We start from the raw sequence: 25,799 nt of genomic DNA, 5'->3' as shown, positions 1-25,799 counted from the left end.
ACTTGTGTGTGATTTAAATTTAGATTATGCAGCAACCACCGTCACCATCTGCTCCCTTCCAGCTGCCTTCTTCCAGACACCACACTCAACTCTCTGTGAAGGCTAATAACATTCATATATGACCTGCAGTCAACCTCACACCGGTCTGCGCCTCAACTGTGTGTGCATTTTGCAATCAAGCACATTTAACCACATTACTGTTCAATGCCATAATTAATTCAGATCTGGATGATCCCTAGAGTAATCCACTACTATATGAGCTACCTCTGTGCAAAGGCTTTACAAACAGAGGGACAAGGGGCAAAAGAATCAGCACCCACATCCATCCACACGCAGCACCCAGCACCGCCGCTGGTGCAAGGACACCTCTGCTGGGCTGGACTTCCAAGGACCGCTCCTCCACACGCTCATCCATCAACACGCCGGGCTGCTCGGTGCCGAGACCGCCCCTGCCCCGGCTACCGCCACTAAACCGTTAGCACAGCCTTATCTCCTTTTGCGAGGACACGGGCGCAATTTTAATCATAAACCTGACCTCGCAAATCCGTTTGTAGTTTTGTAATGTGGGGCGTGCGTGCCACACATACTACTAATCCCTGGATCCTCAGAGAAGGACCATGATTTCTGGGACGGTGTTGCCAGGGGGAAGGTGGCGCCTGGGACCTGTTGGAAATGACAGCTAAAGAAGGCGGATTGAAGCACAGGGATCACACTAACAGTAAACGTAGGAGATAGCGAAGAGACTCCCTCGTCACTGTGCAGAAGGGTGTGTGTCTGTTCCTTAATACGTGTCGGCTATTAGCCCGAGAGCTAATGATGATTTCTGTGTGATCCGCGACTCGCAAGCTAACGACACCCGAGCTGAGTGTATGTGGGTGCATGCCTGTATGTGTGTGTGTGTGTGTGAGTGAGCGAGCGAGAGAGAGAGTTAGTGTGTACGTATAGATTTTTTGAACGTGTTTGTACGTTTGTATGCACGGGGTGTGTGTCGCCGCACTCGCCTTCGGCTGTCTCCCCCCCACCTGTCACGTTAGCTAGCATGCTAATTTGGCAAAGCTAGTTGGCTAATATTGGCTAATAAACGAAATTAGCCGGCTGTGGGGCGAGGTGCGACGCCCGACCTTATCACTGCGAGTCAAATGGAGCGCTAACACGGTACTACAGCAGCCATGCGAGTCTGAGACGGCCCAGGCCGAAATCATATCTATTTATAAGTCTCTACTTAGCTAGTGTGAACTGTTGGACAGCAGGCTGGCTAATTTGCTCGGCTATTAGCTTAGCAGCTAGAAGCACGGGAGCTTGTTCGCTAATTGACCTAGTTTGGAGGGGCAGAGGCCACCATGTTGTCATTCCACTCGGCTGAACTTTGTTTACATCACAAGTGTTTGTGGGGCACGCAATTTAAAATGCGTATTTTTAACGTGTAAACAAGTAGTAGTCGACTGTCTTTTTAACAGCAATTCCTTCTTTTAACGTAATACCTCCTCCACTTGACGCCAACGTTAAATCCCTAAAGACGCCTGTGCTGGAATGCGAACTATTCCGTCCTGTCTCCGGTAAAGTACATCCTCAATCTGTCTGAAAAAAGGCACGACTCAACCAGTTTAACCCCCTGAACCCCTTCCAGGATACAAGGTAGAATCGAAGAAATTTAAGAGAAAAAAAAAAATGAAAAAAACGATTTGTTGTAAGGTTGTAATTTGTATGAAAAGTTTATTTTTCAGTCTCATTCCCGATTCGTGAAATACAGACGCTTCGGTCTGGTCCCTAAAGCGTCTGCATTTCACGAATTGGGAATGAGACTGAAAAATAAACTTTTCCCACAGCCTTCAAAACTGTCTACACGGTTCACAGACTTGTTTTCGAGAAGGCAGTGGTTTAGCTGCGATTTAAAGACATCCGTCAGTGCACAGGTCTCCCAGTAACAACACACTGATTCATGAGAAGCACAAACTGGGACAGCCTTCCTTTTTAATGGTCATTATTGATGATCGGATTGATTTGTAAACCAGTGCTTGAGTGTACAGCATCCTTGTTGTATGTTTTACAAATAGGTTTTGATCACATTGGACTCAGAAGCAGAGAGGAGCTCTTATTAATCATGAATCATTAATGCATTTTTTGGACATAGAGTAGTCAGATCCAAATCGCTTAAGTATTTATTAGAATCATGTTGAATAGCCAAAGCTGTAATCAGCGTCACATGTTTGGCTGTTAAAACGTAATGTTAGCTCTTCCTCAATATCATATGGTCCTCCAGAATCGAGCCACAAAGTCTCATGATGCACACGAGGGTGTTGAAAACAAGGCAAGCATTATACAGACCCGGAAACACGAAGGCTCAGCAACACTGAAATTGGCATGTTGGAAGAGAAGAGATCCTGAAAGCAGGTGAAATGTAACCCTGCGTTTTGTTCTCCAGTCAACACTCAAGCCTTCAAAACCAATAGTCAGAATTGGCAGAGTGACAGCACAAAGGAGTGTACACGCAGATCCAAAACCAAAAGGGCAGGTGCTTAGTGGAAAATGAGCAAAACATCAAACACAAAGATGGCTAGCTCGCTGCGAGCTCCAACAAGAGCTTATTTGATGCACCAAAGTAGTGTAATTCATCCCGTAGCGACTGTGTTTGCCGTGATAATAGGGCTGTCGTGATATTGAAACTCTCAGGTTACAGGCTGGCAAACCTACAGCGTATTTTCTTATCTCGTGCTCACTCCGCAGGGTTGTAGAGATGGATACACTGATGAGTGCGGTGGCGCCGCGCTCCCCAGCCCCCGTCAAGAAGCCGTCAGAGGTGGACTTCCGGTCGGGGGCCGCCCTCGATCAGCTGTCATCGCAGGTGTCTGAGCTGGTGCTGCTGGAACAGGGAGAGTTTGGAGACCAGACCGCCTTAGAGGTCCACACTGCCAAGGACTTCATCTTCAACATGCTCGGTATGTCTGCAGGCATCTTTCTCGCCTTCACTCCTCAAACTGATGCAAATGCGGCCATGGTCCACCATTTTTGACTGATTAATTCGTTATGCGGAACTGTGAAGGCTTTGATTTAGTGATGGAGTGATATGATTATCATGATGTGGGTGGGATGTTATCACAGCAAAGATACTCTCACACTACACCCCATTATCCATTCACCACTAAATAATGGTGACACCTAATTTCTTATTTTGCTGTTCAACATTTGGTGTAAAAATCCCTTTTTATTACTAACTGTGATAGATGTGAAGGAGTGTGCTCACTGTAGATTTTGATTTTGCATAGTAATCTGAATGGAATGTGATTTTTGTGCTGTTTGAGCCTGTGGAATAGTAATTTATCACCTGGAGTTCACTAAACTATTTATATACTTAAGTGCTCTGTGGAAGTCATCAGCACATCACGTTGCACGAACAGGTGACGCCACCTGTGTGTCCGTGGGTGTATGTTTTTGCGTGTTCGTGACAGCTGCTGTGTCACTTTTCGGGGGTGAAATATTTTAAGCTATTTTAATATTACATGCTAGATCCTGATGTGCTGTCCCCATTGTCTTAGCACAGATGAAACTAAGCTACTTATCTTCGCTGTGTCTGTTGCTGTCTGTTCTTAAACCCCTGCTCCTTATTAAGCAGGAGTGGAGAGTGCATGTTTTTTTTCCCCCCGTTATTTACCCAGGTTAGTGTCACTGAAAACAATGAGCAATCTTACCCAGGAACGTCCTACTCCGTACTCTCATTATTACACATTATAAAGTAGAAGCTGCTCAGCAGAACCACAGTTTGATCAGCACATGCCCTCACGTGCTGGGAGCTGTGTTTGCACTCGCAACGCATGGGAAGCAGTACATCACGCGTGCGGTTCTCGCTGGTTATACTTCTGTCAGTGTGACGATTTGTTAGAGGTTATTCTAGTGTCTTGTTATGCATCAGGTGGCTTTCACAGCTTAATGAAAAGAATAAAATGCATGGAAACACTGCTTAATGCAAATTGATGCTAAAGGGGAGATAGAGGTGAAAGGTCTGATGTTGACGAGACCACCTCCTTTGGTGTTGCTTTGTATTTCATTCTTAAAGTGACATTATACTTGTATTTCTGAAATTCAATTCTAGCCGTAGACTTTGAGATATACCATCTAAGTTTTAAATCTCTTAGTTTTCTGTGATGTTGGATTTAATTTAGGGCAAAAGACGTCAAAAAGCTCTCATTAAGAATAGGATGGACACAGTTCTCTCACAGACCTATTCTGAGACACAGGTTGCGAGGCAGCTGGTAGATGTGTGACAAACATGAGCACTGTGGACTTAGCCTCCATTGAAAATGAAGGACATGTGCAATATTTTCCCTGACTGAGACATTGTTATAGTGTTGGCGTTTTACTCCGTGTCATGTATGCGAAACCAGAGGCTTGTAATGTGTGTCAGTGTGGATGCAGTGATATCATTCTTGCCCGTTTGATTCTAAATGGCATGTTGGAATCAAGCTCATCCCGCGTATGGTTGGTTTAGTCACTGTGTTTTGCTCATTTAAAGAAACGGATATATCTGAGATGCAGACAAAAAAATGGAAGAGGAAAGAAAGATAAAACAATAGATCAAATTGCATAAATGTGAGTTCATAGGCTTTGACTGACTGAAAACTAATATATTTACGTCAGGGGATACATTATACCCATATAGGAAGCAACAACTACCATAAATACACACATGCACATATACACCCACACCACTCTGATGCATAATAAGAGTTTAGCTCAGTGAGACACAAACCTGTCACAAATAGATCATTGTCTTTTTTTTTTTTTTTTTTTGTCAGTTGTGAGCGAGGAGTGAAGTGTATTTGTTTGTCCAATAGGTGGCACTCTGCCCCCTCCCTGCTGTCCCCTGTCATCCCTCGCTCTCTCATGTATCTCTCAGTCTGTCCATGTAAACAGAAAACAAAAGCAATACTTGGGCAGCGTCCTCAAACTTTAGTCTTTTTTTAGTTTCCTGCTCGACTCACTTAAAATGTTTTGCGAGTCTGACAAGAGGTCTTGTGCTCTGCTCACAATCATTGCACATACTAAAATGGTGGAATTACATTGGTTGTTTGACAGACAGCTTCTGGAGATTTGAAGATAGTTAAACAAACAGACCCTTCTCACCAGGGAGAAATCAAACAAATCAAAATGGCACCTAGGTCTGTTTTTCTCATTTCGTTGTAACATCACTTCTTCAAGTCTTCTTTTTAGCGTTTTTTTTTCTCCCACCCTTTTCCTGTGTTCCCATCTCATTTTTCATGATACTGCTGCCTCTTTGTCTGCTCCCACACGCTCTCGGTTGAAATTTTTTTTCAGGTTTTGAGGCTGCTGTCTGTGGCGGAATCACCAGTGGTTCGCTGTGTTTTTTTTGTTTTTTTTTTTCATATACCCTGTGCCTTACCGCCTGCTGTGACAGCTCTGACTGAAAAAGAGGAGAAAAAAAGAAAAAGTTTGACGCTTTCAACCGAGGGAAGACGAGTTTGTGTTGAATTCTAGGAATATAAAGTTAAGTACGCGGTGGTAGCTGCATTAGGAGCTCTGCCTCTCAAAGCCCTGCGGAGGATGAAAGGCAGCGCTGAAAAGCAAATATCATCCTTTTGATGGAGGGGCCTTGTTATAGCACGCGGGCCGGCTGGAGGAGGCCCTGTCGTAGCTGCATAGGTGTTTGTGTGCGCATGTGTGCATGGATCCTGAACGCAGGGTAGCTGTGGCTGTTTCTGCCAGGATTTTTTACAAAGTTTGAGCTGCAGAGGGATCCCCACTGGGCTTTTTGCACACTGCCAGGGAAAAGGAAAAAGTAAAGAGATTAAACTGGCACACACACTCACCAAGTGCACCCAGTGAATTTCTTCACAGCCTGACAGATCCAAGAAGAGGCTCTTATTTACCCTCCGTTTGAGTAAACACTGTGGTTTGCCTTCAGGCAAGCGTGGCGCGGGCTACTGTATACATCTTTTGAAAAACAAAAGTCTGATGAAGGCTGAATAAATCCACACTGCCAGGGAAGTGGAGGATCTGGTGCGAGGCCCAGACATACCCTGAACCCAGCTTTTTCAGATCTCGAAGTTTGTTAGCCAGCTTGAGAGAGTTCAGTTCGGAGTTCATCTTCCCCCTCATGTCAGCGAGAATAGTTTCTTTTGATCCAAGTTTTAAAAAGTCATGAGCGGTGTTCTGTCTCAGCGCAGAGTTTGACACTTTTATGTCAAAGAAGAAAAAAAAACAACAACCTGTTGCATTCAGAAATTTTGAAGAATTAAGTAATTGTTAGAGAAAGAAATGCACCAGATCTTCACTCCGTCCTACTTTGACCTCCACTTCCCACCTCCCTGTGGACTCCTTACATCAACCCCTTTGTTTACCACCATTTTTCACACTTAGGCCACTAAGCTGGATGCACATTTGGGTCTGAACAGTGATAAGTGGGGACGGTTAGACAGAGAACGGTGATCAGCAGCACCTGAGTGTGTTTTTCCAAGTCTGGAGAGGCATAAGTTCACCCTGAGCTGCGATGAAAAATGAAAAACAAAACCAAGACAAACAAAGGCTCTTTGTATCTGTGTGAGTGTGTGTGTGATGCTGATGATACATGAGGGCCTGCATATTTATCAGACTCAAGATTTTTCTCTGATTGTTGTGGATCAAAAACACTGTGAATTTGCAGTTGTTTTCAAAATATGCGGTTTCCAAACTTATTTTCACACTTTAAAAATGATATATTTGACACAATTTCAAACTACAAATAAATGGTTAGACATTGTCTTTATTTAAAGACTTATCAAAATCATTACAGTTCAACTAGGATTGCATTTGCCATACAAAAATGGAATATGAAGGTCAATGGAGTGGCCTGTGTAGATATTACAATTAATATAGTCCATATATTATATATAAATGGAGATTGAGTCATTATCTACTAGTCCTCCTGTTGATGGAATGTCAGGTTGTCAAGTTTCTTAGTCCACAAAAAAATCATTAGAGCGTCAGAGCAAAACAGTGTTGCAGCATTCTCCAGCTGAAGTACATGGACAATACTAATACAGACAGTGTTATTAAATCGATAGCTACTTTGGCCTGTCATGGTGTTTCTGTAAATGTTATTTCACAAAACTGCAAGCATTTGCAAGTGCACAAAATTCCAGCAGAGATGGGTTTATTTTTCTGTTTGTTTACTTGTAGTTCCTTCCCGCAGCTGCATTAAAAGAAACACAAGTCAGTCAGAATGGAGCAGAGTTTCCTCCATACGATGTAGGCTTGAATATTGGGCGCATTTATCAAGACCTGATATTTACCTCCCAAATGTTCTAACCTCTCCGAGGTTGCACAAACTTCTATTCGATGTGATGCATATTTTATTCTTGGGAGTGAAAGTAAATCCCTCCTGCTGAAATTTAAACCATTGGAGTAGAAACTTTCATCCCCTTTGGGAGAGCAGCTCACTTAGTCTGGCTAGCTGCTGGCCCAGCACGGTGGCTGGTCAGTCTCTCACTCCACCCCATTAGCGACAGCTAGATGCTGTCCCCACCACTGCTGCGTCTTCTTGCCTCATCGCAGGAGCCCTGCTTTGCTGCTCGGAGTTCAGTTTTTAGTGCAGGCAGTGGCTGACTTAATTCTCTGTCAGTGCCATTTTAGGTTTGACGGTCTGTCTTCACATGGCAGCTGGCCAAATCTATGCCACTGCAACAGTAAATGACCAAAACCTTTGTAATTGATTAGTTTGGATTTGTTCAGGTTTCATCAGCACAGATGCAGCTGTGCCAAGCAGCACAGATGAGATGCAGCCTGCCCGCTGTAAATGATGGTCATTGTTGCTCACTGCCACCTTTTTTAGCACTTAGCAGCAGCGTCTAAATTGTTGGAGAGCTGGCACATCATTGATAATTCATGCAAAATACATTTTGGTTGATGATAATTTACCTCCGTTCACAGCCTCTGTTAATAAGCCTCTGTGACAAATCAACCAACAACAAACTGTGATTAAAGCACAATAGAGTGGCCACGGACAGACATCACATAATTCATCAAAAGTCTTTCAGGGTATCTAATTAAATAGGACTTAAGGAATGCAGCATGTTCAGCAAGAAGTGTTTTGACATTGCGTGACATATTATCTACTGCCCTGCTCATTTTAATAACCAAGGCTGACATCGTGATTTCTGCTCTTTCATAATCACACTTCAAGTATTCCTGAGGCGGAGAGGGAGGAATCATTTGGGTCGTAGCTGTCAACCGATAACGGTGTGTGACGTGCAGACTGTAGCTGTCTGAGCTACTGGAAAATGGGAAAAAAAAAAAAAAAAGTTAAAAAACTGAATGTTTGCCACACACCTCATCATTCACACACACTGACACTTTTCAGGTTTCTTTAAGAAAGGTTTTTTTTTTCACGAGGGCTCAGACTGACAGATACTCTTTACTCAAATAACTTAAGTGACATTCCTGGAAACTTCAAATAGCAACATTTCCAAATGCTGTACTAATGGACAGGGTGACTAAGCCTTAATATAAAATTCAGGTACGATTTCAGCATCAGTCAGTGAGCGTGAGATTGAGCAGTACACTGAAGGCATTCAGCCTGCACCTGCTCACCCAGCGTGGCACCCAGCAAGTGTTAGACCTGAATCTCTGGCCTGGAACATGTTTGAATATGTGACATGAAAATGTAATATAAAAAGTTTGTCCTTTATCATGTGCATCATTTAAAACAATAGGTATGCTAGCAAGTGATGTTCCCGGTTTCCTGTCCTCTGCCTAATGATAACATACGATAGAATATATTGGGGAACCTGGTTATAGTTCATTCTTAATGATTCATTAATTTGAGACACGAGCGATCTCTTAAAGGTCCAGCGTGTAGGATTTAGTAGCATCTTGTGGCAAGGTTGCAGATTTCAATCAGCTGAGAATGCTTGGTCTTTCTGTCGCCAATGACGGCGGCTAAAAATGCGAAGGCCCTCTCTAGAGCCAGTGTTTGCTTTGTCCATTCTGGGTAGGTAGTGACGGTATGAAAATTTGTTGTTGCGATTATCCTGGACAAGAAAGTTGCAATTCGACCGTAACAGCTTGATGTCAGTCAAATCATTGATTTCTGCGTCATAAAACTGGTGAAAAAAGTCAATTTAAAGAGGCTCGTAGTGGTTTGTACTAGGGAATTACTGTAAACAAATGCTGTAATTGCCTCTAATATCACGATCAAAATATGGTTAAAAACTTTTAAAATGGCATCAAAACATACCAGATAGCACACATCTATTTTTAAATCAGCGTCCTCTTTTCAGAGAGAAGCAAACAATTTGATGGTGGGAGAGCACACTGGATGTGTTGGTCCGCAGGGCGTGTCACTTCATCCAGCAGGCTCTGGCGGGTGGGCACCTTATCTTCCTGTCGTCTTTAGTTCGGAATCGATAGCACTTCCGCATACAGAATACAAAGCCAAGCTTTCAGCAACGGTGACATGCTTAGGGTTCTGTAATGGCTGGAAAGATGTGGTCTCCCCCTTGTGGCAATTAAAAATACATCAGTAAACCAGGAAAGGACTGCATGTTGGCTTTAGACAGCGTTCACAAGTCACTCTTAAGGATATTCATGATATGCGAAAAAATCTGATATTGTTCCATCCCTAGCTCTGAGCTCCTTTAGAAACATGGAAACATGAACATGGTGGACTCCAGAAGAGGAACTGCTCTCTCTGTAGATATTATGTATGTATGATATCATTCATTCATATCATGTCAGGTGATTATACACTGAATATTGTTATCAAATTTCTGCCCATGACTACCCTTAATTCCTAAACACTGGAACTCCAGACTATCAAAGGACAGGGTCAGTATCGTTGCTGAAGCAGCAAGGCTACCCTGCTGCCCTCAAATGTAAAAGTAAACCTGCAGTGACACGTTCCTCTTTCAGTGATAATTGCCTGTCATTTAGCGGCACTGGTATCACACTTTGGCTGGCTTCAAAGCAGCAGTGAAGAGCGGGAAGACGGTGACAGCCTCCTGCCTCCTCTCTCTCTGCAGGTGGCTCAGACACACGATGTCTGTCATCACTCTGAGCCCTGTTTGTTGTATGAAACACATTCACACGCAGGCATACACACACCTGGCACGGTGCTCTGACACTCCCTCCCCCCCATTAGATTAAATTGCTTCTCTTGGAGCTTCTCAATTCCTCCCCTCTAAAAGGCCTATTTTGGAGCTAATCTCCTGCCTTGATATGAATTCATAAACAGCATGCAGGCGGACTGGCTCACCCTTCAGCGGCTGGGTTGTCTGGGATTAATCCTGCTATTAGTGTGTGAGGTGAGGCTGCGAGAAGTGCCGCGTGAACAGCGCCGATAACATCCGGTTTAGACTATAGTAGCAGTCAGGAGTAATTTGTAACGGACTGAATTGCTCCTTTTGGAATGAGGCTGCTCTGCGGAGGTATTAGAGCTTTGTTGTCTAAAACAACAGAGAGGTCATGCAGAGGTAGGGGATGTGTGACAACATCATCAAGGTGCCCTGAATCAAGAGCCTCGTCCCGGACTGTCAGCCGTGTTTTAAATGATGATTCCGTCACATCTAATTGATTGACATATTGACAAGCAGTCACCTTTTAACCGTGAACGGATGATGGAGTTTAGAAAGCTGAACAAGGATTTAATGGGAACACTTTGCTATTATAAACAGAGTGCATGGGGAAAGCAGTGAGGGATCAAATCATTGTAACAGTCAGACAACCGGCAGAGACTGAAGGTTGTCGCTCCATATTTTATGTAAAGACTTAACTTTCAGCATGTAAGCCGATAAACATTTTCCCCCAACAGTTGAATCATGAATGCTTTGCTGGTAAACACCACATTTTGAATTTTTTCAGTTGTGTGCCTGGGTTTTGTATTTTATGAAATGGCACTCTGTTTGAAAATGACCAAATTCCTAAAGAAAGACAAGGATCTCATTTATGTAGTGGATGGTCAAAAAGTAAAATGTAAGCTATAATCACTGGGATGCATCTAATGATAACTATCACTGTCGATGAAATGTTGATTATTTTTCGCAATTAATCGACTAGGTGTTTGTTCTGTATGTGTAATGTGAAAGATTTTGATCAGTGCTTCCCAAGATATGATCATAAAATGTCTTGTTTTGTTTACAACCCAAAGATATTCAGTTGACTGTCATACAGACGGAAAGAAACCAGAAAATACAAAGTTTTCCTTCTTTAAAAAAAAACACTCAAACTGTTTTATCAGTTGTCAAAAATAGCTGGTGATAAATATGATACTGATAAGTCGTTCAATTGTTTCCCTTTCTTAATTTGTAGAATGTTTACTTTTTAAGCAAGGTAGTCGAAGCACAGGTGTTTTCAGGCTGGTAGATATATGAATAATGTACATATATATATATACACACACACACACACACACACACACACACACACACACACACACACACACACACACACACTCTTACAGGGGATGTTCAGCTCATCCCTGTTAATATGCACATTCAGTAAGATGAGAGGGTATTGTCGACTGTCAGCGGACCAGTAAATCTAAATAAATCCAGAAGAATGTGATTACTAGTGTTCCCTATATCTCATTTGTTAGAATGGAGTCCCAGTTTCAGACCTCCCTCTCCCTCCTTCTGCAGCCCTCTTGAGCTGCAGCATATAGAAGTCATCGGCTTATTTAGAGAAATCCCATTTTCCAGAGAGATTTGCGGCGCTATTTTTGGAGTCTATCAAACTAGAGGTGTGTGGCAGAATATTTTCACTCCGCTCCGGCTGCGAGGAGAAAGGACGTCTCTCCCATGATGCCGCTGCTCTGCTTCAGGGGGGATTTCTCCCTCAGCAGTGTTACTTTGTAGCTTCATTTTGAAAGCAGGCGTGTCTGAATGCACCTGTGAGGGCAGAGTATAGTCTTTGTATTTGGTGTAGATGTGTGTCTGTGCAATTGTTTCATTTTCAGAAAAGTATAACTATACTTGTCTTTTATACTGTACTTGTAAAGCATCGTAAAACCAGCTCTTATAGAAAGCGGTGAAAAACTGATGAAATTCAATTCAAGCACCTGATGCAGGTGGTCTCTGTTAATATGTGGGGCCATGCTGTAATGATGTGTTTGAGTACATTTAATATGAATCAGTGATGTACAACACAGCACTGTTAACAAACTCCCAAGGTGGATGACAGAATAGAGCTCTCGTGCAAATAAATGATCTATTGATTTTGGAATCATGGTAAATTAGTTTTTAAACGATGGCATTTTAATGATATCTTTTTTATATTTTAATGCATGGCAGAGACTTGAGGGCTGCCCTGTCTCGTTGAATATATTGAAGGGGGAGCCCTGCTTTATTTAAGAGTGTTTGTTCTTTCATGGTTTAGACTACATTCCCCCTAAACCTCATTTATCGTTGTCAAAAAAAGGGGGGGTTAGTTGTTTATGTTTGTTTATCCCCCTTTTCCTTGTCGCTTTTAGTCTTTAAACTTGTGCCATCCCTTATCACACTAACTATGCATGTTCATAGCCAGAATTGTAAAAAACTAGAATAAAACTCCAAGCAAAACCAGTTGAAATCTTTACATTTCTTCAAGTGAAATGCAGTGTGGAGGTGGGCAGCAGCTCCAGATCTTTCTGCTGTTTGTTTATGGTAATCACAGTTATCTCCCAGGATTAAAGTAAAGTGATGATTTATTGATGTTAAAATAAGATATTGATATTTTTTTCCCCAGTCTCGTCTCTGGGGGCAGGTCATTTGAAAGACTTGGAAAACATCATGATTGCTGTCTGATTGCACCATACACATGATTCTTAACTTTGAGAGTTTGGGTCATGATTTTACCGTGACCAGATGTTCAAGTACGAAGTCTTGTTTTATTTATTACGATGCATTAAAGAGGCAGTATGTGGTTTTGAAGAAAAAATTCGAGCTCAGAATTATTACCTCATTGAAACATCTGGTGAGACAACCAGGAAATGCTCCAAAGTCTAGACCGTCCCATTTAACAATGGCTGACGTGGTTAACAAAAGAGGAAAATACATTTTTCATTCGAGTTTTTAAAACATTTAACAGGAAATGGTCGAAAGAAAACAACCCTGCTCTTTGTACAGCTGCTACGATTAATCAGTTAATCGATTATTTATCATCTGCTAAATTAATCACAGACTGTTTTTATGATGGATTATTATTTTATGAGTTGGATTTTATGACTGTTTTTTTAGAATTTAAGACGAAAGAAAGGAAAAGTCTCCAGCTTCTTTAATGTGAATATGTCCTGGTTTCTTTATTCCTATATGACGGTTGTGGACAAAACAAGACATTTAAGGATGTCATCTTGGGCTTTGGGAAACACTGATTGACACTTTCCACCATTTTCTGACCTTTTATAGACCAAACAACTAATCGATTCATCTGGAAATAATCAACAGATGAATCGACAGTAGTATAAATGCTAGGTGCTGCCCTAGTTCTTTGGAGAGGTGGATCAGCCTCGGCTTGTAAAGGATGCCGTGCCAGGTAGGTTCTGAGACTGACAGAGTAACCAATAGCCATCAAATAGTCACTTCACAGGCACGGAATTGGGCCCAGTCTGAAAATAACTCCTATCGGAAAACTTCCCTCTAATGGAAATCTACATTCAAAGACATTTCTTATAGGATTAGGTTTAATCCGTGGCTGTGAAACCAGCCTAGACGGTCTCCATTCCAGCTCTATTCTCAAACTGTGTGTGTCTACAGGCATATATGTTAGAGTGTGTTCCTGCGTGCTCCCATGTGTGCGTACGTGCGTGCGTGTGTGTGTGTGTGCTCGCTGGCGGATGCCCAGTAAAGCAGGCGCGCGTGTCAATTTGAGAGTTTGGATTAAAAAAGTAGATTGTGTTCCTTGGAACGAACTCAAACTTACTGCAGCCAGCGTGGGGATTGAAGAAGCCTCGCTAATTGATACAGTTTTTCCCTCTGCGCTCCCGTCTCTCACTGAAGTCCCTGCTGGAGAGATAAGATGCGCTTTTTATTCTCTTTTTCATCACCCCTTTTCCTCCTCCTCGCCTATTTGACCCAATTTATCAGTGGCAGATAAAAACCAAACAAATCAGAGGAGTCGCAGCTTCAAACTCGTTGCCCTTTGGCTGGCGTCTGATCTGTTCCACCCTCTGACACGGTCTCTCTTTTGTGCTTTGATCTGCCAGTCCAGTGTCTCTACCCTCTTTTCTTCCCCTTTTCCAGCCCAATAGATTTCAAGTTCTGATAATTGATTAGTCATGATTCAAGTTCAAACACTTACCTCAGATACAGGAGAGATGAGTTCAATGTGATAGACTGTAACAAGTTTGTAAAAGTTTATTTAGGACATGCACACTGTTGCATATTGATGAAGTATTCATCCTATGAGGCTTGTGTGTACCTTTCATCACCTTAAGCACTTCACCGAATCATCTCTGCAAAAATGTCCATTGCCAAGGCAGCAACACTAACGGCTTAGATAGCTGACCGCAAGAGAAATATGGCAGAATCCAGAGCATCTGCTGCCCGAGTTGGTAGCATAACCCAGGCAAAGGCAAATAATTCATGGGGAAGATGTGAGGTCTGCTGTCACAAGAGAGATATTTCGATACCAAGTTGCAAAGGTCATATCTCCGATGGTGTTTACGTTTTGTTCCTTGTGGGCGAGGACGTGGTAGAGGTGAAGATGCTGGCAGAAGCAGAGAAAGAGAGAGAGGTGTAATTGGTTCCCTTGTTGTTTTTTTCTTTTTGTTTGTTTCACTGACAAAAACTTTATTGGATTGGAATCACTGACTATAGCTTTAAAAAGTGCAGTTATGCCAAGCAAGGTTTAGTGGTTAACCTGGTTTAGGTTACCCTAAAAACCCTGTGCTAACCATTCAATGTCCAACTATAGCATCACTTTTATTTATATGGTAAGTTACTTTTTTCTTCTGTAAATCAAAATATAGATTTAAAATAAATGCAGAAAAAGGTGAGAAGTTGTTTGTGTTTGCAAGTCTGAAGAGCTCCCTACTAGGCCACATACATTCCCAACAAGCTCCACGAGTCAGAAATTTATGGGAGCCTCTATTCGACCACTCGCTGAGGACTTAACATGCAATAGTACCTCATCCCCTAACATCCCATTCTCTACATATTCTGATCTTTATTACGAGTGTCATGGGAGACATCAGAGGTTGAAGATCGCGAGGAACTGTAGCGCTCGAGTTAACAACTGAGGTGCTCGTAGAGGGAGATGGGCGTATTCTGTTGAGAAATACCATTGGATGTTAAAAATAACATCCAAAGGTGCCCTGTCAGATACCTTCCTCTTCCTTTCTTTTCCTCTTCTTTTCTTGGAGTGCTCCCCCAGTGGTTGCGTCAAACAAGCACTTTCCCTTTGCTCCATTTCAAAGCAAAGCACTGGAGAGCGCCTCGTCAGCACATTTGGCTTTGAGTCTTGCTTTAGTTGCTCATTCATTTTGAGTCTCTGTATGTTTCCCCCCCCCTTTTTTATATATATTCCACCAAACTGTTTTACCCTATTTGATGTAAAGTAGCAAATGATTGCATGAGATTCTGTGCATGCGGATGCTGCTCTCTTGAAAAAATATGTTCCTCTGTCAGACCATGATTGGTTAGTCATAATTTATTAACATCAGTACACTCACAAGGACGATGTAAGAGTTGTGTTAAATTCAGTGGTTTTATCTCTTTAAACTTCCACCCCCACACACACACCTTAACATGAAAACATGTCACCAAGGCTGTGTGCCCATGTAATTGGATCAGAGCAGTCATGTTGGGAGCTTTGTGCCCCCAGCCATGGCCTGCTGGCTTGGTCTGATGCCCCTGTTTCAGCTGCCTGCAGCCACTTAACCGCCCTGCAGGGGATAAACACTCGAACTCGAGCTCCCACAATCTCTCCCCTGTGAGGGGATTTTAAGTGTCCGCTCTTTACCTATGACCTATCATTGCTACCGTAACAGTGAGCTCCAGACCAGTGTACAGTTGGCCGTAGGATCAAGCCTTTCCCAGTTGCTCTTTTAAGCTGGCAAAAACATAATTTACTTGACTCTAGTTCTGCGACTCCCACGGGCCCCGGAGCCCGGGAAGTTTACAACACAGCTAAGTAGCCATAAAGGGATTTGGAGGCTCGGGTTTCTCTCATATAAACTGTCCAGAGAGGAGGGTGCGGAATACTTTTTAGCACTCTGGAAAATGAAGTGCAGCCGAGCCCGAAATGTAATATGAATTTAATAAGATGATGATCTGATTGCTCATATTTCTGTCTCCCACCAGACTTTCTTTTAGTGATATTGCTGTGTTTCCAGATGTCTGCAATTAACAAACCAAACAACGAAGAAATGCAATAAGCTGAAAGTGTACGATTAGTCATTTTCCTACGCTTGTTTACTGCTGATTTTTAACAGAAGTAAGTTGTGATATAGCTGTATAGAGTACACAGTGTACGCAAGCTGAATTAGATGGCCAGGCTTAGCACACATGCGGACGTTCCACTGGAATTATCATTAGTGTCTCGTGGTCAGCTGAGACAATTAAACCCCCCCTTCGTGTCAATATCACTGCGGCTCGGACTCATAAATATATGCAGCACCTTCTTAAAACAAATCTAAGCTGAAAATTTCCCAGGCTCACCCACTTGCTGCTGTTTTCTGTCCCAGTGCGCTCGGCGTGCATACTCAGAGCTTGTGTGTGCATCTGAATATGAAATGCATTTTAATGTGTGTAGGCATCTGTGAGCTGGAGAGAGCACTTCTCAGAACCTTTTCCGTTCATCGCCCCTCACATTTCCACACATACCAAACGCTCTCTGAATTTGAATTTTGCTGACTGTGATTGATTCTGTGGTCTCTCCCTCGCTGCCTTCCAGGCTTAGTCCAGAAGGTAGACCAGCGCCTCCCGGTGGCCAACGAGTACCTGCTCCTGTCAGGCGGGGCACGGGAGGGGGTCCTGGACCTCAACCCCGAGGACCTGGGGGACTACGCCAAGGGGGCGGACTTCGACCTGGACTTCACACTGCTGGTGCCCGCGCTTAAGCTCCATGACCGCAACCAGCCGGTCACCCTGGACATGAGGCACTCCCCTCCCTGCCACTCGTGGCTCAGCCTTCGCCTCTGTGACTCCAACATCCTGTCCCGCTGGAGTGTCTGCTGCCAGGAGGAGAATGGACTTCTCACTGAGGAAGACGAGGAAGAAGAGGGAGAGATGGGTAAGTGGAAAAAGTAGGATGATGATTGCAAAGGTAGAGGAAGAACAGTGAAGGGTTAGGGTTAGAAATTGGTAATGAGGACGAAAAAAGGTGAATGGTTGAAGTAGGAACAGACAGAAAGGAGGGCTGGTAAGCAAGTACAAGAAATGGAATGATGAAAAGTGAGAGGAGGGGTGGAGAAGGCAATGATGAAGGTACTGTTGCAGTGCAGAGTGGAGGGAATGAGAACTGATTGAATTGTATTCATGTTTCACTGATATAATTTGATATATGATGTTGTGATGCAATTTCACCCTCCCAAGCAGTTCTTTCAACTCCTCAGATAGGTGAAGCGAGGAAATACGCGCTGAAACGTTTTATGTGTCTAACTTCACAATCAAAAGTTCGAGATTACACAGCGGCTTCCAGATCGCACCGCGACATCAATCTGCCACACGCTCGGGAGTGCGAAACTTCCACGATGAGGGAAAGTGAAGACATTTATTGATATGAATCTCTTTAATTTTCAGCAATTTGGAATACACATTCGCTACATTTCCTAGTCGTAACAGAAAATCTCCCACAGGATCTTTTGTTGGTGCATTTGCACTGGCAGGAGGGGGTGATACAGTGAGGATTAGTCGACAGCATTAACATGTAAAACCCCATAATGCTACTGAAAGTTTAGAAAGAGGGTAAAAACTACAAGTCTTTGCAGCACAGCACTGTCTCCTTTCTTTGTTTCACACAGCATGCTGTACCCTGAAGGAGCCCAAAGGTTTTCTGTGGGATTGAAATAAGCTAATACTATGTTATCACTTAATCTGAGGATGATATTACAGACCAGTGTTTTATGCTTAACACAATTATTCACAAGCAAGAAGTGCACAGGTAGAGCACATTGTACTTGAGGATGAAAATACCAGACAAAATGGTTTCACCTTAGTCAAATTTAAGCTGTTAAATGCCGCAAGTGTCTAAGTGTCTGGTACTCTGTGGTGAATTGGTTTTCAATGGAATCCTGCAACTTGAGTGCAATAAATAGATCTAATATGGATTTTTGTAAGTCTGAATTGTAGATGAACTACTCACTGTTGTATTGTTCCAAGTTCAACCAGCCCTAACAAAGATATGCAATTAGTTTTGTTATGAGTGAAACAGCATCCCTCCCAGGGCCCTTCAGGCTCCACCACTGGATGTTGGCCATTAATAAGGGATCTCTGGTTTACTAAATCACAGTTTCAATAGAAATGCATTTATACAGCACATTTCTACTCTCCTTACCACCCAAAGCGCATGTAAACACTTTCCCACTTCTCATACAGCAATTTCTATACACAGTTGCCCCTGATATTTCCATGCTCATCCATTCACCACTGAAACGCTGATAGAACACCCATCTAGAGAGTTCAGTATCTTGCCCAAGGACAGAGCATTCATCCCTGACTTTCCCTACTCAGGTAAAGGCTCAGTGCCCTCTCTGGGCTCCCCTCAGTCGCTGGACGGATGCTACTTCTCTCCCAGCCTGGTGACGGACTGGTTCTGGGGTGTGGTGAGCGAGGCTGTGGAGGAGCTGAGGCGCAGCCCCCAGAGAGGCATTCCCAGTCCGGACCGACTGGAGAGGAACGGACCCCTCACCACCATCATCCTCCAGGTACAGACTGGAAACAAAATTGTTCCCATTCCTGTTACGTCAGGTATTGTCAAGGCGCTACTCACTGTCAACATCTCCATGGGAAAACTGGAACGTTTGAGTTGTGCTTTTTAATTGCTCATTAGAGAAGATGTTTTTGTGACATCAGCGTTCGAGCCAAGTGTTAAAGAACACAGAGCGCATTAATGTTCACCACCATCGTCTCTGCAGGCAGGCTCCAGCCGGGTGCTATACGACCTGCTGCCTGTGGTGTCATTCCGGGGCTGGCCCGCTGTAGCCCAAGGCTGGCTGACCGCCAACCACTTTTGGGATGGTAAAATCACAGAGGAGGAGGCAATATCTGGCTTCTATCTGCTGCCCTGCTGCTCCCCGCTGGGTGGTCGGCCCGACAGAGAGTGGAGGCTGGCATTTTCACGCAGCGAGGTGAGGGGATTGTTAATAAAGCTTTTGTTTTGGTGTCACTTGGTTTTAAGTTTAAAATACTGGTGCAACATTTCCATCTGGTACGTGTATGTGTGGTATCGGTAATGTGGTGTTAAGTTTACCACAATGTCTTTTTCCTGTTCCTGCTTAATGCGTCGGTCCTCTGTTTCTTTTATTCCCAGGTTCAGCTGAAGAAGTGCATCCCCTACCCCATGGCCCAGGCTTTCCAAGCTGCTAAAGCCGTGCTGTCTCGCATCCTGGCCCGCCCACGCACAGGCCTCAGCCTCTATCACCTGCGCACCCTCCTCTTCTGGGCCTGTGACCGACTCCCTGCCGCCTACCTGTCCTGCCCTGACCCCGACACCCCTGGCCGCCTCCTCCTGGGTCTCCTGGATGACCTGGCTCATTGCATCCTGGGTAAAAACTGCCCAAACTACTTTCTGCCCCAGTGCAACATGTTGGAGCACTTGACAGACAGCCAGGCGCTGCTCGTCGCCAGGAAACTGGCCCACGTGCGCTCGGATCCCAGCGAGCACCTCCGGGCTGCTGTGGACCAAGCCCAGCAGGCGGGCCAGCTGAAGAAGGAGCTAACAGGTAGCACCAACGGCCACGGCTCCCCCGGGCATCACCCAGCCAACGGCATCATCTCGCCTTCGGAGGACAAGCTGGCACAGCGACTGCAGCAGTTGGTCACCGAGAACCCTGGGAAATCCATATCGGTCTTCCTCAACCCTGACGATGTCACCAGGCCACACTTCCGCATCGATGACAAGTTCTACTGATACAGATACTGCTACTGACAAGACGCGTGGGAGTGTGTGTGTGTGTGTTTAGCTTGCTAACACACTCTGAGACGTCACATCAGAGGGTACGGAGACTGAAAATCAGGCAGGTGTTTTTCTTCTAAACACTGACGGCCTGGAACTGAACACACTCCTCCTGTTCTCGTCATAAGACTGAACAATGCATCAAAGTCTTGCTGCTCAACTGACTCTTTAAACCAAAAACACACTATATCCTACTACTGGCAAATGACATCCAATTTGTCGGACGTCGCACAACAGACCCGATGTCACCCAGCTGTTGCCACGGAGACTTGCCTCTCCTAACGAGCTGGCCTTAACGAGACTCTACAGCCAGGGCTGCAAAGACAAGGGCCGGCTTCAGTCATGTGAAATAAGTCCAGTGGAGATCAACAGAGAGTGTGTATGTGCGTGTGTCTGAGATTGTATGTGTGTATATGTAAGCCTAAGGGTTTTCACATATTACTTACACTTCTTAAGACTGAGGGAGAAAAAGCTTCTTGATTGCTGCGTTTCTCCCCCTTTTGTTTTAGATCAGAGTGGGCGATTGGCTGAATTAGAAAAGAAAAAAACAAGGTATGGTTGATGTAACTGAATGTAATGTTGTGAGGGGAACCACCGAGTCTTGGAACAAAGAGTCTCTTTTTCTCTGTCGACTATGTCCGAGCCCTCCTTTACCCGCTTTTTGATCCCCTTGCCTCTGTTTATGGCATATTTTTCATTGTTTAAAAAAAAAAAAAAAAAAAAAAAAGAAAATCTTTCTCAGGTATTCATAATACTTAACTTTTTTTATGTGTATGATTCCCTTTTCAGGTCTTTAATTTCATTTCTTTTTTTTCAGTGCCGCTTACATTTCATTAGTAACAGAAGTGGAATGTATCAAAGAGCTGTGTGTGAGCGGTTTTACAGAGAGACACGCGTCTTCATATCTCTAAACATCTAATTTTGATCCAGCTTGATGAATCCGCTGAGTCATGGTCAGAATATTAAATAGCCGCTGCTTCTTCTGAAGGCCTGGTCGCGCCGGGATTTAAAATGTCAGAATTCATTAATTCCAGAGGAATCTGCAGCTGTTAAGACGAGGTAAATGCTGACGTCTAAGGAAAGGTGAACCATAGAGTCCAAAATGGAGGAAAGTATTAGCTTATTGGTTGAGTTGCACCATCCAATTTTAAATAACATCCTCTGTGGGAGAATAAACTGCTCCACAAAGGATGGTGGATGGTACAGTTATTGTCTCTTGAAAATACTTGGTGAACCGTTAGCAGCCAAGCTAATGAGTTTGCTTTCGGACAATTATTAAGCAGTTAGCATGCAGCTCTCTTCACTGGAACTCTGTTGATAATAATGATGTACAAACAGGAGAGCAAAATGTCGAAGGGTGGTTTTGGCCAAGCGCACAGGAACTAAAACAGAAGCTTGGTGAGCCATTGGGACAGGCTAACGTGTCCTGGTTGGTTAGCATTTCATCAAATAGCTTGGCAGTTGTTCATCAACTGGCCCGGCAAGAAATCATTACCAGAGCTACCAACACCAAATAGTCAACCGTTTTATTGTTTAATGGTTGTCAAACTAATGAACATCTTTAACTGAAAAAGTGGCAGGAAAAAAAAGAGCTTTGTGAATCGTTTGTCATTTTTCAAGCAAAATTGTCAATCATCGAGCTTCTCAAATGTGTGAGGACTTACTGATTTTCTTTGTCATTTATGACAGTTGATGAAAAGCAGTTTGAAGATGTCCCTTTGTGTTGAGTGCAAGCGACTTGCAGCCTCTTGGTATCATCAAACTTCTAGAGCCACACAGCGTCGCTGCTTCACTTTCTCGGGTGACCAGGCCTCGGATAACACTTAAGACTGTAAAGGATGGGGACATTAAATTAATTAAACTGGTTAATAATAATATATAATATACTGACTTTCTTATTGTACAAAGATGTAAGAGTTATTACAACACTAAACAAAGTCCTCGAAACTTCTTAAAGTCTTGTTTTCCTACCTGAGCAGACATTTTGGTCCTTGGTGTTTTGAGTTTCACAATAGGCACTTTGTGAGGAATATAGGAGGGATTCAATTGTCAGGAATGTTTTGATCAAGTAAAAGAAAAATGTCTTGATCAGCAAAAAGAAAGGCACAGACAGAATAGCTCTACCGTCAGGACTTCGGCTATTTTTCTACCACAGTCTCGGCTAAGTCAAGGTGCTTCGCCGTGGGCCCGGCAACATCCTGTTTCACATCATGTGCAAGTCTCTCATTCGATTATTTTTTGGAGACTGGTTCTGACTTGACTGATCCCGATAATTGTCCCCCATCTCCTCTGCTTGGTTGGTCTTTTTTAATGAGCTTTGCGTGTGTGTCTGTGTGTTTGTTGGCTCACCGGGAGACGAACCACGCAGCAGGACGCACATGCTGCCCATGGAATTGCACCCTCAGTGGGTATGTGTGAGTCGCTGGGCTCTATCGTTTCTCACCAAATGCAAGTCATCCACGGGGGATGGAGGGATGGAAAGAGGATGGGTGGAGACGGGTCCTCCTTCGGTCCTTTTGAAGAATAAAGATGGGCCTTGCGGGGCCTGGACAGTTGCCTCTCTGTGGAACTGGCGCGTCGTTCTCTGCTCAATTTCACTTTTTCATCTTCTGGTTTTGGTCTTTTCCTTGCTCTTTTTCCTTTTCTCTCGCTCCTACGGCTCTAATGTTCCTTTTATTCCTTCCTCCTCCTCCAGCAAGTCTTGTCCTCTGAGGGTTGCCGTCTTTCTTTTTCTCATTTTAGTTCTGGAAGTCCAGACAAAGCTCCTTGAACTTGGTACTAGTCCAACCTTATGTTTACACTGTTGACAGTGATTTGATTACGAGCTGTGCACTCCAGCCGGTAAATGGTGTTTGGAAACAACTACAACCAGACGGCTCTCTCGTCCACTCGCAGCAGTTTAGCGGGTCTTGCTTGCTTTACTTTAAAGGAACAGTTCACTCAGAAACGTAGCCATTATCTACTCAACCCCATGCCGACGGAAAGCAGGGTGAAGTTTCATAGTTCACAAACCATTTCTGGAGCTTCACAGCAAAACAGCTTCGCAGCATTTCCTAACTTCACCTCGCCATCGTCAAGAGGACATAATGACTGAACTTTGATTTTGCGGTGAACTGTTCCTTTAATAAACACCACCCGCAAACAGATTGATGGTGGACTTTGCTTTGTTTTTACCAAGCACCAAAACGCTGCTTTCCGATGTTAGTATATATAGGCGGGGTATAAAACGCTTACAAGCACATGATTGGTTACGGTTAAGTTTACATAAATATACAAGTGATGTTTATTCTGCTGAGTTGTTTTAAGCTGCTTGTGGATTGTTGTTCTTTTCAGACAGGCATATGCATTTGTTACATTATCTGTTCTCGAAGTCATGTGCTAACTACTGAGTGGATGTCTTGCAGCATCTGTCTTTATTGGTGTGTGCTTGCGTGTGTGTGTGAAGAGTGTGCGTGTATATGAATTGAACCTGAGGAAAAACCAAAGCGGGTTGTGGCGGCGGTACAGAATGTCAAAGCGGGGCGTCGGCGTGTGTTTTGAGCACTTTTCCAAGATAAGCGTAAGTTCTGAATAGTTCTGAAGAAAATCGCAGCATTTATTTATTGGAAAATAAAAAAAAAATAGATAATGTCATGGCGCATTCTTAACGCCCTCTTTAATGTTTGACTGAGAGGGTTGGAGGTGCAAAATGCGTCTCACTTTGTACCTTAACGGGCCTAGTTAGAGATTATTAGACACTGGAAACAATCAATGTTTTTTCCTGAACTGTACACATGGAAGCTTTGTGGAGAAAAAAAAAATCAAATCCTGCATTTTACAATAGTGTCAGTTTCTAGATATGCAATCAAGCCCCCCTATGGAAAGGTTTACAGCACCTGCTCTAATTGTACTCCGGTGTGGATTTCACTCCAGTTGTGGAGGAATCACTTATCTGCTGTCCAGGGATTGCATGAAACGCAGGTGACACTCCTGAAAAACATCTCCGCTCTGTGCTCCTCCTGTTTATAATCACTGCTGTTCGTAGGTTCTCCGTGCTGAGACTTCTGATGATCCCGTTCTGAGATTCATTCAGCGTCCGTGGATAAATAGCTGACCAAAAACAATGAATGTATCCTCCATGTATCTCCGATCTGTTCCCGCCTTCGCGAACACATCAAATCTAATTTCTCACCGTTATCTGAACAGATGTACTCTGGTCTGTCCTCAAGTGCTCGGATAACAATCTGTACTGAATCACTCCACAGTATGAGAAATAGAATTTCATATCTCTTTTATTACTTGAGTTTCTTCTTTCTTTCTTTTTTTTTTCAAATAAGTGCAAATTATTTTTGCTGTATGATTATATTCTGACTGATTTGCTGTATTTATTACTGTTACTTTCTGGGGGTTTATATTGATCAAACTTTAAGCTTTAGCATGAAATAAATCACTACATTTCAAATCACATTTTGTGCAAATGCATCAGTTACTGTGGTCAATATCATTGTGATCTTCTAGAAGGAATAACTTAAGAACACTCCCGAGTCTTTTCTGTGTGAGGTCCACAGTTTCTCGGGCAGGATTTAAGTGACGCTGCAACACGCAATGGGTCCAACAGAGGGCGCTCCAAGACAGGGTTTTCCACCAAGGGTGTTTCACCTGAGTGTGTTCTGCTCCGTCACACCGTGTTAGGAGAGTGAGAGGATGCTCCAGGCCGACAGTACCCACAGATGCACATGCTGTCAGGATCAAAATACTGACTTGTTGATGTTGGTGCAGGACTTGCTTTTCACTGCTGGTAGCACTCAGACAGTCGGGCAGAATGGTAAGATTACACAGAACATTATTCTAGGTTATTTAACAGACGTGTATGTACATCAAAGATTCATCTTATACAGCTTTAAAGGTCCATCTGCAGCTTTATGAACACATGGAAAAAGAATAACCATAATGTGATCCTCAAGTGGTACATGACAGTTCTCTATCTCTTTCAGGGTCAGGCCAAAGGTCAAGGTCAGAGTTAACACATTTTGCTAAAGCAGCACACACTCTTAATGATGGTCTTCATGAACACACACGGCTGATTACTTGCATAATGGCGTCACAGTTAGTCCCAAATCCAAAAATTGGTAACTAACCTCCGCTTACAGTTTTATCATTTTGGGATGCCTACCTAAACACGGTGGCAGACCAAGTACACCCACTCATAGCAATGGCGTGAGACCCCGCTTCACAGCCCACTGGATCTGCACCAACACTCTGGTGACAGAAACCACCGGACACTCCCGGAGGTCCTGTTTCCACAGACTCGTTCCGGCGATGTTGACTCCTTGAGGTGTTGCTGAGTGGTCAAACGTGCTGTCCCACTGGGAGGGCCGCTAACATCAGGATTGTTGTTTCCGCGAGGGGATGTACTTGGCGTGCAATAGTGTTTGGGCGGGAAGTGGTATCCGTCGCACACTGAACATTGTTACGAGATCATCGTGTTTCACTTCACCTGCTCATCCTTTAATGAGGCTGATCAGCGCAAATTCTGGTGCCAAAGGTATCATATTTCTTGTGATTCTTCTTCATATTGAATAAGTTATTTCAGTTTAAGTTAATGGATCTAATATAATACAACAGGCCATTTGTAAAACAATGATGATCCAAAAAGAGAGTTGAGTTTCCTACAGTCCTTACAAACAGGGCGTCATATTTAAGGCGAAGTTTCACAGGGTCATTTCCTTTCAAGAACCTTGAAG

General features: G+C 43.6%; 1 protein-coding gene across 6 annotated transcripts; it reads left to right on the top strand.

Moving 5' to 3' along the window:
• The first annotated feature begins 325 nt into the window (after window positions 1–325).
• On the top strand, window positions 326–24,520 carry tmem102 (transmembrane protein 102). Of its 6 annotated transcripts, none has more exons than XM_037112298.1 (6): window positions 326–867; window positions 2,725–2,936; window positions 16,855–17,193; window positions 18,633–18,826; window positions 19,037–19,249; window positions 19,432–24,520. In XM_037112298.1, the coding sequence occupies exons 2-6, from the start codon at window positions 2,735–2,737 to the stop codon at window positions 20,029–20,031; spliced, it is 1,548 nt and encodes a 515-aa protein (XP_036968193.1). In that variant the 5' UTR covers window positions 326–867; window positions 2,725–2,734; the 3' UTR covers window positions 20,032–24,520. The 6 variants fall into 6 exon arrangements, with proteins under 6 accessions (XP_036968193.1, XP_036968192.1, XP_036968196.1 ...); XM_037112297.1 differs by having other exon boundaries at window positions 327–766; XM_037112301.1 differs by having other exon boundaries at window positions 330–474.
• The last annotated feature ends 1,279 nt before the right edge of the window (window positions 24,521–25,799 follow it).

The sequence above is a fragment of the Acanthopagrus latus genome, chromosome 10 (genome assembly GCF_904848185.1).
Source record: "Acanthopagrus latus isolate v.2019 chromosome 10, fAcaLat1.1, whole genome shotgun sequence".
In the NCBI taxonomy this organism is placed as follows: Eukaryota; Metazoa; Chordata; class Actinopteri; order Spariformes; family Sparidae; genus Acanthopagrus; species Acanthopagrus latus.
This window is presented reverse-complemented; position numbering and strand designations above follow the sequence as displayed.

Excerpts from the sequence above, each read along its gene's own strand:
- tmem102 (XM_037112295.1), top strand. The coding sequence starts at position 1,531 with ATGCGAACTATTCCGTCCTGTCTCCG. Across the intron at positions 1,557-2,724 it reads ACTATTCCGTCCTGTCTCCG|GGTTGTAGAGATGGATACAC; the intron begins GTAAAGTACATC and ends CTCACTCCGCAG. Across the intron at positions 17,194-18,632 it reads GGAAGAAGAGGGAGAGATGG|GTAAAGGCTCAGTGCCCTCT; the intron begins GTAAGTGGAAAA and ends TTCCCTACTCAG.